The sequence below is a fragment of the Zingiber officinale genome, chromosome 3B (genome assembly GCF_018446385.1).
Source record: "Zingiber officinale cultivar Zhangliang chromosome 3B, Zo_v1.1, whole genome shotgun sequence".
In the NCBI taxonomy this organism is placed as follows: domain Eukaryota; kingdom Viridiplantae; phylum Streptophyta; class Magnoliopsida; order Zingiberales; family Zingiberaceae; genus Zingiber; species Zingiber officinale.
The window spans coordinates 66,568,882-66,585,912 of NC_055991.1; the positions used below are offsets into that span (position 1 = coordinate 66,568,882).

The 17,031-nt window shown below is 38.8% G+C and overlaps 1 protein-coding gene across 1 annotated transcript; it reads right to left on the bottom strand.

Annotated features, from left to right (window-relative positions):
* Positions 1–6,506: 6,506 nt before the first annotated feature.
* LOC122056540 (probable leucine-rich repeat receptor-like protein kinase At5g63930) lies at positions 6,507–11,553 on the bottom strand. The gene is made up of 3 exons (XM_042618534.1): positions 10,529–11,553; positions 7,358–10,398; positions 6,507–7,062 (listed from the first exon to the last, which is right to left on the bottom strand). Exons 2-3 carry the CDS (start codon positions 10,296–10,298, stop codon positions 6,683–6,685), a joined length of 3,321 nt encoding a protein of 1,106 aa, XP_042474468.1. The 5' UTR covers positions 10,299–10,398; positions 10,529–11,553; the 3' UTR covers positions 6,507–6,682.
* Between the last annotated feature and the right edge of the window lie 5,478 nt (positions 11,554–17,031).

Here is a 17,031-nt window from a genome sequence, read left to right on the forward strand (position 1 = left end):
ATAGCATATCATATCTTATCATATCATGAAGAGTGCTCTTAATCCCCAAAGGGAAGCAACTCTTAGGCCTTCACTTATCATGTCATAAAGAGTGCTCTTAATCCCAACAAGAAGGGAAGTAACTCTTAGGCCTTTGCTTATTATATCATAAAGCATGCATATTTGGGCACATAGTACATCTTAAGAGACATTATTATGCATGGATCATAAACATACATAAATGAGCATATTATTTGTCATATCATAAAGCATGCATACTTGAGCACATAGCACATCATAAGAGACATTATCATGCATGGTTCATAGGTATATATAAATGAACACATCACCTATCATACAAAAGACATAATCATGCATGGAATCATTAAATAACTTCTCTTAATTCATAACGTAGCATGTGAGGCACATTTAGGCTCCTAAACCCATAATGGCCGAAAGTTTAAGAGTATGAATTTAAACTCTAAACAACATACAAGCATAAGAATCTCATGTTAACTTCATATCATATCACAAGGAAGGTCATAAGTATGTTAATCAAATTTCTAAGCTTTCCTAGGTGTTGATCCTTATCATGGCCGAAGGTTCATGAAGAAGGAAAATAAATTCCAAATAACATACAAGCATGAATACCAAGCTAACTTCATATTATATCATAAGGAGATTCATGAGCATGCTAGATTAAATTTTTAGCTTCCTTGAGCCCTAAAGTTTGTTCATGGCCGAAACCTTCATGAGGAGGAAACCAAGCTCTAAGCTGTTGATACAGTCTGACCTGGCTGTGGTTTTGATGTTGACACTGATTTAAGTTTGTATCAGATATTAATTAAACTCAGACTGATTAATGATCAAGGTTGATCATGTGGAGAGGAAAAGTCCAAGTACGAACACTTGGCACGCGAAGTCGGAGAGGGCTTGGTAGCTCGTTCTCCGGACTAGGTCAGAGAGGGCTCGGTAGCTCGTTCTCTGGACCGGACGAAGTTGGAGAGGGCTCGGTAGCTCGTTCTCCGGACTAGGTCAGAGAGGGCTCGGTAGCTCGTTCTCTGGATCGGACGAAGTCGGAGTGGGCTCGGTAGCTCGTTCTCTAGACCGGACGAAGTCGGAGAGGGCTCGACAGCTCGTTCTCCAGACTAGGTCAGAGAGGGCTCGGTAGCTCGTTCTCTAACCTGGACGATGGAGTCGGAGAGGGCTCGGTAGCTCGTTCTCCGGACTAGGTCAGAGAGGGCTCGGTAGCTCGTTCTCTAGGCTAGAAAGGCTTTAAGGTTTAGGGCTGGGAAGCTCTAAAACCACCAGAGGCATTGGATCGGTCTGTTGACCGATCCAGTGATACTTTGGCTGTCTGGATCAGTCTGTCGACCGATCCAGTGATACATTAGTTATCTGATCGGTCTGTGGACCGATCAGTAACCACACAGAAGCTTTCTGTGGGTTATCTGATCGGTCTGTGGACCGATCAGTAACCACACAGAAGGTTTCTGTGGGTTATCTGATCGATCTGGTGACCGATCAGTTAAAAAGCGATGTGATTCAGAAATATAGGGGGATCGGTCTGTGGACCGATCCACCTATAGGCTGATCGGTCTACAGACCGATCAGCATCATCCAAGATTGATCAGGATGTGTCCTGATCGGTCCAGAGGGCTATGGATCGGTCTGTTGACCGATCCACAATGATGTCCTTTGTCTTCTGTTGTTTCTCTGTGATTTCTGATTCATCTGATCTAACCATCTGCTGTAAGCTTTTTTTGAGTTACAGATTGCAGGTGTCGTGTCAATGCTTGAATTCAAATTAAGCTCCATCAGAAGAATAAGACCAAGTGATCTTTCTGCTGTGTTTCGCTGCAAATTGTGCAATTGGAGCGTCAACGTTCACTAGCTGCGATCAGGTGGTAACATCTTGACTCTTGCTTATTGGTTCGAGCTCAGAGACACCAGTGAAGACCATGGATGGTATTGGTGTGAGTTCAGAGAACCAGATGAGGAGGAAGAGTGATTGGCGACGCCTGAGTTGGTTGCAGTGATTCGATACAGGTGACAGTGATTCAGCTCTGGCTGAAGACAGTGAGAAAGCAGAGGAATAAGAAGAAGGAAGAAGAGAGGTTTTGAAAAAAACAAGGATTTTGAAAAACTCTCTGTCGATCAAGCAAGGTGCTGTGTGTTCGAGCTCTTGGCTGAGGAACCTTCTGTCTTTGCGCTTTGCTTTCATCGTGGCTGTAAGTTGATTGTTCATTCCTTTTAGCCACTAAACTCTATAAGTCTTGTGCTTCATTTCAAATCTTGTCTGAGACATTGTGGAGAGGTTACTCCACCGAGAAGGAAAAATACTTAGCCGGAATTTGTCCGGGGTGTGATCTACCGAAAGATCAAGGGATCGTCCACCTTACGGACACGCCGAGGAGTAGGGACAAGTTATCCCCGAACCTCGTACATCCTTGTTGTGTTAGTGGTGGGTTGTTTCTTTCCTTGCATCAGTTTTCCTTTTGTTTATTTCCGCTGTGCTAACAAATTTTTGTAGGAATTAATTGACTTTTTAGTGGAGGCTATTCACACCCCCCCCCCCCCTCTCTAGCCATCCGTAGGTCCTAACATAAGCAACATGCAAGCATAAATATCTAGCTAAATTCATATCATATCATAAGGAGATACATGAGCATGCTAGGTTAAATTTTTAAGCTTCCTTGAATCCTAAATTTGGATAATGGCCGAAACCTTCATGAAGAGGAAATCAAGCTCTAAGTAACATGCAAGCATAAATACCTAGCTAAATTCATATCATATCATAAGGAGATACATGAGCATGCTAGGTTAAATTTTTAAGCTTCCTTGAACCCTAAATTTGGATAATGGCCGAAACCTTCATGAAGAGGAAACCAACTCTAAACAACATACAAGTATGAATATCAAACTAACATCAAAACATGATAACCCTAAGTTAGCTTTATATCATATCCTAAGGAGAGTCATGAACATGTTAGACTAAGTTTTAAGCTCTCCTAGGTCTTTCATTCACATCATGACCGAAACCCTATAGGATAATACCACTAGGTTCCAACACATACAAGCATGCAAACACTTAGAATCTTTCTTACCATTTCATAGAGAAGATCATGAGTATGATAACTTAAATTTTTAACCTCTCCTAATCCATTATTTCAAGTCTTGGCCGAACACTTTATGAGTATGGCATTAAGTTTTAAGCAATATATAAGCATAAGGACACCAAAAGCAATCTCTTATTATAGCATACATATCATAAGGACATAGTGAACATGGTTTGTTTAGGTCTTAAGCTTTCTTAGGTCCTTCATCTATACTTGGCCGAAAGTTCACAATTATAGATCTAGGTTTTAAGTAAACATACAACATAAGAACATTAACTAGCTTCTTATACTAGGGTACTTATCATAAGGACTAGGTCTTGAACTTCCCTAATCCTTTTATTCATGACTTGGCCGAACACCTTAGGAGCATGAAATTAAGTTTTAGGAAACATACAAGCATAAGAACACCAAACTAATCTCTTATCATAGCATACATATCATAAGGATATAGTGAACATGGTTAGTTTAGGTCTTAAGTTTTCCTAGGTCCTTCATCTATACTTGGCCGAAAGTTCAACCTTGTGACCCTAGGTTTTAAGCATTCTAATCTTATGGAAAACATAAACAACTTGTACCACAGGTGAGAGGATACTTACATCCTTTCGCTTGTTGATCCTAAAGAAAGTGATACCCTTGTGAGGAGGAAAAAGGAGCTTCTCTTCCTAGTTCTCCCTTTTGTTTTCTCTTTCTTGTAAGGACTAAACCTTGAGACTCCTTCTTAGGAATTAGTTTCCTTGGAGAGAAATCCTTAGCTTGGTTTTTAGAAATGAGGGAGAGAGGGCTCTATGTCTCGGTGGAGAAGGAAAAAGGAGAAAGAAGGAGGAATAAGAAGGAGGAAGGATTAACAACTTTCTTTTCTTCTCTCAATCCTATTTATTTCTCATGTAAATGAAACATGTCTTCATTCATCCCCTTAACCCCTCTATCTCTACCCTCTCTTAATTCCCACAAAATTAGAGGAAAAGAAAAGGAAGGAAAGCAACTTGGCTTTTGCTTGCTTCTTTCCTTAACCAAGAGGAAGAGGAGGTATGCTACTTGGTTTTCTCTTGTTCCATTACTTAACTATCTTCTTACTTTTAACTACAATTTCCATTCTTTTTTATTCATCTATTATTCAATACCCTAGTAGTTGTCATACACCAATTTAACTCTATTATTTGTGGGAGGTTCAAGGTTCAAACCTTAACCTCACTTCCTTTTTATTTTATTTTGGTTTCTATTTCCATTTCTCTTTTTCTTTTATTCTAAAGGAAAAATACTCATAGGTATTGCTTATCATTTCGTGGGTGTTACAGGTGAGCCCTATTCCGGATGACCAAAATCACCCTAACAAACGGAGCCAAAATGAAGGAGAAATGAGCAGTCAACAAAGGTTGGCTGCACCAGGTGCCTGGAGCAGCTCTAGGCGCCTGGATGCTCTAAGTGCCTGGACAGTAAGTACCCAGTGGTAGTTTTGATGTGATCAACTATGTCAAGTTAGGTCCTATTGTGATTTGATCCTAGTGTCTATGTATACAGAAACTTAAACGCACAAGAAGTCCAGCGAGAGACATAACTAGTGACAAGGATGGCACAAGAAGGAGTCGACGAACTCGATTTATCTGAGGGACTAGGTACTGCAAAAGAGTCAGCTGGTGGACAAGAAGGAAGCGTGCGACATTTCTCAGGGACGAGATGCCAGAGCGAAAGATTTCTCGAGAAGGCTGAAAAATGGGTTATGGTGAACCCTATTCCGGATTGCTGAGACCACCCAAGCAAGTGAAGCCGGAGCAAAATTCCCAGACAAAAAGTTAACTTTGAATTGACTGGTGTCCAGACGCTCGAAGCTATTCCGAGCGCCTGGAGCTACTCCGGGCGCTCGGACCATTTTTGCCCAGCTAGGGCGCCTCGTAGTCTTGACGCTGTGGATTAGCATCTGTGACTGTCTGGGCCCGGAGCATGATAAAATTTTATCCGAGAAGATAAGATTTACCACGCTAGGGGCACCCGGACCGTAGCACGTCAGTAAATGGTCAATTTCGACCAATGGACTATAAATAAAGCACTGGTTTTCTCATTTTCAAATAACACACTTTGTACTTCAAACTTCTTTCTACTTTTCATTTATTAGCTTCATTTTCGAGTATGAGGCTTCTCCACATCCAAAGTTTTGTTCGAAAAGGAGATCTTCATAGTGTACTTATCTTTCTTAGAGTAACAATCCTCTTATTGCCAACCAAGTAAAAATCTATTTATCTCATACTTATTTTAATTCTATTATTCTTTTTAATTAAGTGTGTAATTATGTTAAGCCCAATTGTTTGAGAAAGGTATTTGTTATTTTTATTGTGCAAGGCAATTCACCCCTCTTGTCGGCCGCAAGGGACCTACACAAACTACTTCGGGCGCTTGGACCCCCTGGAGCAGCCTAGGAGGGCCTCCCTTGACAACACTTCGAACATGACATGTTAGCATGGTCCGGGCACCCGGAGCGGTCCAAGCGCCAGAGCGGTCCAAGCAGCCCGAGCGCCCGAACTAGATAAGTCTGATCCATTGCAAACCCTTGAGAATCGTTATGATGTAGATAAAGTTTTATCTACGCCAGAAGCCCAGAGCCCTTTCAAGTGCCCGAAACTACTATGTCAATAAACAGTCAGATCTGACCAGCAGACTATAAATTGAGCCCTAGTCTTAGTAGTAGAAACAATACTTGTACTCGAATTTCTTTTCTGTTCATTATGAGTTGTCAATGTTGTAAGAAGCTACTCAGCTTGAAGAACAATTCTAGTAAGCTTTTTATAATCTTGGATTAGCAATCTTCTGATTACAAACTAAGTAAATTCTGTATCTCTTTCTTTCATTAATTAGTTTATCTTAATTAATTCTTTTAAAAGCAAGTGTTTCTCTGATTTAATTCAAAAGTTTGAGAAAGATTTAATTTTATTTTCAAGGCAATTCATTCTCTCTTGTCGGTCACACAGGATCAACATAAACTAACTAATGATGGATTCAAAATAAAATTAAAGATGAAATATTTATAATTAATTTCATTTAGTCAAATTAAAAATAGATTTATAAACAACTTTTTAATCTATTAATGAAATTAGAGACAATATTTTCGTCTCAAAATCAAGTACGAGGCTTTCACTGATAAATTTTTGAGACCAAATATTTCATCTCAAATGTTCTTTAGAGATAGAAAAATAACTTTCCAAAAAGAATATTTCATCTCTAGCTCTGTTTTCTCATAGTGCCCCATTAATAACTTGGGGTACTAATAGTAAGTTGCTGTTTCATATCAGCTTGAAAGTGATCAAGGTATTGATTGACAAGGTAACTTGAATTAATCCAACACAACTATTTTAGCTTTAGGATTTTGCTATTTTCAACGAATCTTCTTCACAAATACCACGAGAAGCGTGTTCCATATGAACCAATACATTATTTTGCATTTCTAGACTCTGTAAAATATAACAATATAAATCCTGAAAGAGATCTATTTAGGAAAAGTAACATATTTAAAAAAGAGAAAGAAGATACATCTCGATCCTGCACCAAAAAGAAAAAAAAAGACATAATTGTTATGAATGTGCGAGAGAGATTCGCTACAAGTCATCCTCTTTGAAAGAGAGATCAGAAACATGTGATGAACCAAAGCTGGCTGCCCTCTCTTTCGACTCGACCAACATTAATACAACTTCTTTCATGGCTGGTCTATCCGACGGTGACATGCTTGTACAAAGCAAAGCAATTTTTAAGACCATGATCATGTGATCCACAGTAAATCCATCTTCCAGATTGAGTTTATTGTCAAGTATTCCAGGAGAGATAGAGTTGTTCTTTATGTACGTCCTTACCCATGTTACAAGGTCCCCTCCTTGCTCTAATGGTTGGACAGGCATTCTTCCGGTCAGCAGCTCGAGCAGAACAACCCCATAACTGTAGATGTCACACTTCTCCGTAACTTTCATGGTATATGCATATTCTGACAGAAAAGGTTGATCAGAAGTGAGAAGAGAAATATATGACAAAACCCAAGATGAACTTCCAAATATATCCAAAGACCAAGAAGCAAAGCGATATTCTAACAGTATGATCAGTTGTTAACAAGGGCAGTCGTATATTTGAGCTATCTAAAAATCTTACTCATCAATACTTAAATTCCACATTTACACCAATTGGCATAAACCACTACCATTTTTTTTCCCCTGAAACTCATGAATCAACCAACTGAGTACATAATGAAATTGAGAAGAACTAATGATTTTAGGGTGACTCACCAGGTGCTATATACCCATATGATCCAGCAACTGCAGACATTGATTTTGACTGTGGCATGTCAATCACCTTTGCCAATCCAAAATCTCCAACATGAGCTTCGTAGTTTTTATCGAGCAGAATATTGGTTGACTTGATATCTCTGTGAATGATGTGGGGCTTGCAATCATGATGTAAATATGAGAGACCCTCAGCAGCGCCAAGCGAAATCATGTAACGGGTTTCCCAGTCCAGAGATGAAGAAGACTCCCCATGAAGTAACTCCCCTAGGCTGCCTCTTGCCATGTACTCATACAGAAGAAGGTTTGAACCCTGGTGATAAAAAAAACCATAGAGCTTCACGATGTTGCGATGCCTTATCTTTCCAAGAGTCAAAATCTCTGCACGAAAACTATTCTCTGTATTGTTACCCTCTCGGTTTGATGCCAATTTCTTCACAGCAACTGTTTCCCCAGATTTCAGTAGCGCTCTATATACTATTCCACAAGCACCCCTTCCAATCACAAAATTCTCATCAAAATCATTCGTAGCGGCAACAAGATCTTGAAAGGTAATCTTTTCTTTTGGAAATGTATATGTGCTTGAAGTTGTATTATGTAATTGTTTGTCTTGAAAAGGAGAAATTGTTTCAATAGGTCTTCTGAGAATGTACACCATTATCACAATAAGAACAAGAGAAATTCCTCCAATAGCAGTGGAAATTATAGTGACGGTCCTACCCAATGAGCTATTTGTTCTAGGTGATGATGCAGACAATGATGGAGACAAACTACAATCACCAAGAGGTTTACCACAAAGACCTTTATTTCCTATGAAGCTACTCAGATCCATGTTGCTGAACAGTGGAATAGAAGGTATAGGCCCTGTGAGATCATTATATGAAAGATTAAGTCCCATTAAGCTAGACAGATTGACAAAAGAAGACGGAATTTCACCAGTCAAATGATTTTGGTCCAGCAAAAGGAACTCCAGCAGAGCAAGATTGCCAATCTCTTGTGGGATATTTCCTGAAAGATTATTGTAGCTAAGATTCATTGCAATTTGTAAACTCGAAAGTTCACCCAATTCCTTTGGTATAGAACCAAAAAATTCATTACCACCCATCTGTAGCTCCATCAGGTGAGCGAGCTTTCCTATGATAGGAGGTATTGTTCCAGACAATGTGTTATCAGAAATCACAAACCGTTCCAACTGGACAAGGTTCATTTCATATGGCAATGTGCCAATAAACTCATTCTTGCTGAGATCAAGCCGTTGAAGCATCCTGCATTTAAAAATCTCTTGAGGTATTCTTCCACCTATTTTATTGGAAGAGATATTAAGGATAACCAACTGTGACAGATTACCAAGCTCCCATGGCAACTCATGGGTGAAAAAGTTACTAGGAAGATTAAGCCTCTGCAATGCTTTGCATTGCCCTATCTCTGGTGGAATGGAACCGTTGAATCTGTTCTCATCTAACTCAATGGCAGTAAGATTAACCAGCTTGCATAAATCTGAGGGAAAGCTTCCAGTTAGGCTGTTCTTACCAAGACGAAGCTGCACCAAGGATCTACAATTTATAACTTCACCAGGGATGTTGCCAGTCAAATTGTTAGACCATAAATTCAACAAAATAAGGTTTGAGTGTCTGCAAAGATTCCTTGGAATTTGCCCGTTGAGATTATTATCTGAAAAGTCAACCACCCAAAGTGGACTGTGCACCCCAAGTTTCTGAGGCATGATGCCTGACAGCATATTGTCGAAAAGCTGTAACTGAGTTATACTTGGCATATACTGAAATTCAGAAGGAATAGACCCATACAGAGAGTTGATTGACAGATCAAGCTTGCTTAAGTTCCTTAATCCACTCAATTCAGGTGGAATAAAGCCAGTAAGCTGATTCTGAAACAGGTGAAGCAAGTTTAAACCTTTAATATTACTTAACTCAGAGGGTATTGTTCCAGTCAATGTATTCTCAGATAAATCTATTTCTGTTGCGTGAGAAAGATTGCCAATTGTCTTTGGAATAGTTCCATTCAATGAATTCCTGTATAGATATAGCTTTTCCAAATTGTTCAGGTTTCCAATCTCTTCAGGTATACCACCCACAAGATTATTTTGGTAAAGTGCAAGTGTCACGAGCTGACTACAGTTTCCAAGCTCCTTAGGGATACTTCCAAAAAGTTTGTTGTCCCAAAGAACCAGTTCGGTCAAACTTGCCAACTTCCCGATCTCTATGGGAATTTCACCTTCTAGTTGGTTTTGGGCAAGACCAAAACGTTTCATGTTCCGGCATTCGCTGATTTCCACAGGAATGCTACCAGTTATCAGATTTTGTCCCATTCTTAAAACAGTTAGATTCTTGAGGTTGCCAATGGAGAGTGGCAAAGGACCTGTGATGTTGTTAGAGTAGGCTACAAGTTCCACAAGGGATGAAAGACCTCCAACTGATTCAGGGAGCTGACCAGATAGTTTGTTATTACACAAGTTGCACCTTACTAAAGAGGAAAGACTACCCAATTCATAAGGGATTTGGCCTTCAAGTTTATTGTTATTCAGATACAATACCTCTAACTTAGAGCAATTACCAATCTCCCTAGGAATTGCTCCAGAGAACTCATTGAAGGAAAGATCAAGAACAGTTAAGTGAACTAATCCACCGATGATTGGGGAAATACTTCCAGACAGGTTCATGGAGTCGAGATGAAGACCAACTACTATACCCTTATCAGAAATGCAATTAACACCCTTCCACTGACAGGGTGTGAGATCATTAGAGTTCCAACTATCTAGGTTGTGAAAAGCATCTGTCATTTGGCTCTTAAGCTTCAACAGGTATTGCCCTTCTATGTTTACCCCTTCAGAATTATACATAAATAGAGATGTCAACAGAAACACAGACTTCAGAACCAAGAAAGCAGAGACACTCTCAGAATTTACTATCCCTGGCATTTTAACCATTGTAGTCACAAAGCTTAGTAGCAAGAGTGGAGAAAGGAAGCTTTATAGCAGTAAGAAGAAAGGGAACCATAAAAACCGCAACTGCACACACTTCTTCTTTCTGACGAGCATAACAAGAAAAAAAGGAAGGAATTCCGTCAAAATTAAAATCCAAGAAAAGAAGCAGAAGCCTTTAGGAAATCAAGTTAATATTCAAAGCAATCCTATTCAACAAAATGGGACATACATACCTCCGCGGTTCTGAAATCTTATCTATTCCTGACACCAGAAAACGCAATGCTTTATCAACGAACTTATTAAGCCAGAAGTAGCTTCCAAATAACACCAAAAGCAAAGCTTTTAATCAAGCAAGCCAGATTTGTAGCCACTACGGGAACTAGAGTTTCTGAAATAAGAAGTATAAGAAAAACCAATATAACTCTTCCTCCTTGGTTAGGATACTACAATCCAAAATTCTCTCGCCTAACAATGGAAAAGAGCTTCCTATCACAATTCCATCGGACGAAACTGGTGGCCGTATCCACAAATTCAATCCAAAACCCTAGAAGTCCAAGTGGTCCAATGAACCCAGTCCACTCCAAACTGGCCTCAGCTTTACGACTTCCTTGCGAAAGGCACCAAAGTTTTTCCAACATCTATAGCCACATGACAGTCCACTTTCCCTCTGCCAAAAAGAAGAAATCTGCCGACAGCCCGAACATTGCCAAATTTTCGTTCCAAAGCTACCTCCTCAGTCCCAGTGTCAACAGAACTACTTTCTGCAACGGAAATTCACCAAAGTCGAAGCAAATTCCTTCGGGAAAGAGACTGAAAGCGATCATAGATCACAGAACATCGCCAATCTCGGAACCTTTTCGTAGGCGAAATCCGTAAAGGAGCAAGCTTTCTGTATTTTCGAAGGATCAAGTGCAAAAGTGCCGACTTTTTTTTAAAAAATCTCTCGGCGTTTTGTCCCGCTGATGCACGGAATCTACCTCGATTCAGTCGAGTTCCACTCTGGAACTCCACGCGCACTGCGCACTCATCCCTTACGAGTTGCGTCTGCTTCGCTTTTTCAAAGCCCCATCCGCCCACTCACACCGTCGATCCCAGTAAGCAAATTTGATAAGCAAGATCAAGATTTGGAAGATTAGCAAAGAAGGCGAGAGCGACCGCAATAATGGCCGGCAAGCACGCTTTCCAGCTTTAGCTTTCTCCCTCTCCCTCCTAATTAATCCACTTGCCTTGCACTTGTGCCGGCGTAGCCACGGTTCGAATCACCTTGGGTTCGTTCAGTAGGGAATTAGAAACACTTACTTTGAAGCAACTAAAATAAAATAAAATAATAATAATAATAATAATAATAATAATAATAATAATAACAATAAACAATATACAAAGATTATGAGACAATTTAATTTTGAGAAAAGTGATTTTGTTTTGGAATTATTGATTTCATTCTCACGGATATTGAGCATATATTAGATATCTATGGTAGGGCTTGTACCACAAAGGGAATTAATTTCTTCCATGACTTTGTAAAGAAAATTACATTCTGAGAGAGACATTAATTTGAGTGGGAAATTTTAGAATTGATCTTAAAGATTATATATGGGTAGTGTCAATATCCATAAAGGTGCTAAAATGACCTCAAAAATCGAATAAGTGATTCACATTGTGGTCCTACAAAATTGTATTATTATTGACAAAACAATATATCCAGAGCTTCAAATTCATTAGTTTAAGTCACGTGGTGACATAAAATTTATTCTAATGATAAGAAATATAATTATTATGTCCCAACAAAAATATATAATAGAACATCAATTACCTAAACAAATTGAATAATTAAGTAACTATGCAAACTGTTATTTGTAAGTAAACTTTTTATAAAAATCATATGTGAGATATATATATATATATATATATATATTCGATATACTAAGCGACGCTTTGTACGTGATCGTGAGTGACGCACAGACATGGCATTGCCAGCTCGATTTCTTTGCAAAAAAATATTCCATTTATTTTCTCTCCCCTTCGGCCTTCTTTTCAAAACATCATCGAGCAAATTTTTTCAATTTCTAAATTTCCCTCGCCGCTCTCTCTCTCTCGTACCTTCCTTCTTCGTCGTCCGTCGAACCTCGCGCTCCTGCCGGGAAAGTCAAGCAAAGGCGCTGCACGCTACTTGGCTCGTTGCTCTCTATCTCGCCGTTCTCTCTCTCGCTCTCATCTCTTCCTTCACCGGCAACGTCACGTCTGGCAGCTGTTGTTGTGCTTACCACCTCTCTCCAATCTCGATCGTAAGGACAGTGCCTTTAATTCCTTATATTTCATACCCAATGATAATTTATTTCATTTTAATTTGTTATTCTCCACTGTGATCCGAACATATATTAGACGGATTAATGCTATAACATGTAAGGACAACGCCTGCTACAAACGCCTACAGGCTGCAACCACTTGGAAAGGTAGCCGCTATATGTTGTAGCAGCTACTTCGACAGTTAACTACTACACCTTGTAGTAGCTAACTGTCCATGTAGTTGCTACAATGTATAGCAGCCACTTGCTAAGTTGTTTTTGTAGCAGCTACATTTTCTAGCAGATATTACCCCTAAAAATATTTAAGTTGATGTATATCAACTTGCTAAAAAAATTTTTGAAATATTTTTGCTGATGCAACGCCTTTGCTTTGCTGCTAAACGTTGCAGTAGTAACTTTGCAACTAACTATCAATATAGCTGCTACAACTTGTAGCAGCTAACTTGGAATGGTGGTCGTAGAAGGAAGGAAGGATTTATACTACGGCGTGCAAGCCCGACACCTGCTACAAACACCTGCAGCCACTTGGACATTGAATGCTGCTACAAGTTGTAGCAGCAATTTTGACAGTTAACTGCTACACCTTGTAGCAGCTAACTGTCTATGTAGCTGTTACAACGTGTAATAGCCACTTGGTAAGTCATTTATTTAGTAGCTACATTTTCTAGCATATATTATCCCTAAAATATTTTTATAGCTATATATCAGCTTGGTAAAAAATTGTTTAAAATTATTTTTGCTGTTGGAGCGCCTTTGCTTTACAGCTACACGTTGTAACAGCTGCTTCGACAAATAACTGCTACACCTTATAGCATCTACATTTTCTAGTAGATATTATCTCTAAAAATATTAAAGTTTATGTATATCAACTTGGTAAAAAATTATTTGAAATTATTTTTGCTGATGCAACGCCTTTGCTTTATTGCTAAACTTTGCAGTAGTAACTTCGTAGCTAACTATCCATATAGCTGCTACAACTTGTAGCTGCTAACTTGGAATGGTGGTCATAGAAGGAATGAAGGATTTATACAACGACGTGCAAGGGCGACGCCAGCTACAAATGCCTACAGCCACTTGGACATCAAATGCCGCTACAAGTTGTAGCAACTATTTCGACAGTTAATTGCTACACCTTGTAGCAGCTAACTATTCATGTAGTTGCTACAACGTGTAGCAGCCACTTGATAAGTCATTTTTTTACTAGCAACATTTTCTAGCAAATATTATCCCTAAAAATATTTTTGTAGCTGTATATCAACTTGGTAAAAAATTGTTTAAAATTATTTTTGCTGCTGTAGTGCCTTTGCTTTGCTACTATACGTTGTAACAACTAATTCAACAAATAACTGCTACACCTTGTAGCAGCTAACTGTCCATGTAACTGCTACAACTTATAGCAGCTAACTTGGAATGTTAGCTGCTATAATGTTGTACTAAATCTTTCTTTGTTTACGCTCAACAAGATGTTACTCTGCATTTTCAACCATTAATAGATCATAACAATCTCAATTTTTTATTTAGATCAATTAAATGGGGTTCTACACATTGTATCAGTTAATGTATAAATAGTTAAAAGCGGTTACACATTGAAGCAGCTAGTCATCAGAAGTTGCTACACGTTGTAGTAGCTTCTCAAGAGTAGCTGCTACACTGTGTAGCAGTTGCTACATATTAGCCGCTACACATTGTAGCAGCTACTCTAGAATAGCTGCTATAATGCCTAGAAACTACTGTTGATCTCCAAATAACCCTTTCTTACCAATTATAATTTTATAATTATTGTGCACAAATATACTGTGCAATTACTTTTTCACCCTCATCGGGCAATGTTTTACTCTGAAACTCGCCGCGTAACAAATATTTCAAAAGCATTTCAATCATAGTAGATCGGTGCCCACACGGTGTCTTCGTCAATCAATCTCACCGTGATGACTTGTTTCTCATCCAATTCTTTGCCTCCATCGTAAGTATGGTGTTAGGTTTAAAGTTTTGATTCTTCTCGTTTTGTTTAGGGGTTTGAATTTTTAGGGTTTTGATTCGTCTCTTAGCTGCTACAATGGGGTTTAATGATTTTAGGGCTGAAGATTGAAGATTTTGTTTAAGGGAATAGAGTGTTTAAAAAAAGTTTATCTTTATTATAGCAGCTACCATCGCGTAGCTGGTACAACGTAGTTATACCCAAATGATTGATACAACATGGTTAAAGCCTATAGTCCCTATTGACTTTTCATTATTGTAGCAGCTACTTGCTCCCAACTGCTATAATGTGATCAATACTCATGTTGCAGCAGCTACTAATCACATTGTACTACGTAGGAGAAATTATAGACATTGTAATGTATTATATTACGTTTACAAAATAACACTGTAATGTATCATAGTACGGATGAAAACTAATTGCATTACAATGAAGACAACTGAGTATCACTAAGATCTTATGTATTTGTTTGAAAGAATTAAATGGTGAGTCAGAGAACTTTTGCTTCTCGTGCATATCGTAAGAAAGTGCATTGGAAAAGTAATTACCCCCACTTTATGATTTTTTTTATCATCATTACACATAAATGACCAATAGATGGAGTTGATCAATGTAAGCACATTTGCTTGGGCAGTAGCCATGCCTGAAATTGCAAATATCCGAAACCTTATACAAAATATGTTTAACAATTGGGACGTTGAAGCAAGATGTTTCATCTTTCCTAATAAGGAGATCTACTTCACAAGGAAAGATGTTTCACTGATTCTAGGACTCCCAGACCAAGGCGATAAAGTAAATTTGTAGCAGCATGCTGCCGCCACCCCACTCTTTCTTCAACACTTCAGTAATGGGGAGTGTACACAAAAGGAGTTAGAGGACAAGATGATCAGCCTCAGCAAACAACCTTCATCTGCTGAATCTGATTCTCTCTTTTTCCAATTTTTAATATTGTATTTCTTTGTTTCTATTTTATTTACTATTACTAGCAGTATATCTAGATTACCAGTATAATCATTAATAAATTGTGTAGATGATTTTGTTAATTTAGGTAGATATAATTGGTGTAAGGCTGTATATGACTATATGAGCTCATATCTGGGGGTTATTGGTATGATACTTTCACAAAAGGCCAAAACCAGAGGTCCTTGAGGGAAATCAAGCTCCCATGCTTAAAGGGTCCACACATCTCCTCGCTGTAAGTGCTTCAATTTAATGATAGACTCATAAGATTTATGCAGAAAATTTCATATTTAACCATTTGTATTGTATTGCAGGTGTGTATGTGTGAACATGCCAGAATAATGGATCCTTACAGACAACATGCCTTCCAAGAATATCAGATAGAAGTGATCAGGCTCCTGTATGGAGACAATAAAGTCTAGGATAGTAGAATTACCTGCTGCCAAAATAATTATTCATTTAAGTCCATCCGACCAAGAGACACATCTGCTCTTAAACGATTCCCTAGAAGATGTTATACACGATATAGATCAACAAATTGCTCAGGGGTTTATACAATCAGTTTCTGAGAAAAATACTGAACAACTTCCTGAGTAATTTCCTGAACAAGTAGCCGAAGGTCAGGAAAATCCCCAATAAGTCCCTGAGCAATTTTCTGAACAGTAAGCCAAAGCTCAGGAAATTCCTAAACAAGTTTCTGAGCAATCTACTGTAGAATGTATTCAGGAGAAAGAGACTTATACAAATTGTGAAGCAAGAGAGGTTGAAATTGTTCATTTAGAGTCTGTGGTTGAGGGCAAGGATCAGCTCATTGCCCAAACGGAGGCCAGAATTAGTCAGTTAATTATCGAGAATAAAATTTGTGCCAGTGATTCAGAAACTTTAATTGCTTCTAAGGATAAAATAATTGATGAGAATGATAGCATTATAGATGGAAAAGATCAAATTATAGCAGAGCAAGATAGAAAAATCAAAGATCTTCAAAGTCAATTGCTTGCCAAGGATATTGTGACATTACCTGTCAATCGGTCAATAACAAGGTCAAAGAGGAGTGCTACAAAGAGAATCATGCCCCTACCTGCAAAAGAGATTAAGGGAGTGCCCTTGGCCAAAAGGATTAAAAAAGTCACTTTCCAAGATGAGCATGAGACAGAGATGGCCAAGGGCAAAGGAGAGGAAAATATTGAGACTCCTGTTAAAGTACAAGAAGCCCCTTTGTTGGAGGATCGGTGGCCGGCTTGAAGGGGGGTTGGATAGACGACACCCCCAAATCGTTGCTTCCTATGATGTTAGCGCAACGGAATACAAACAAACACAAATAGAAAGCTAAACACTAAATACAAGAATGGAAATGCAAACCGTTAACACGTTCGTTTACGTGGTTCGGAGATAACTTGCTCCTACTCCACGGCGTGTCCGTAAGGTGGACGATCCCACAATCCGTCGGTGGATTAGTCCCCGGCAAACTCCGGTTAGCTCAACCTCCTTGTGG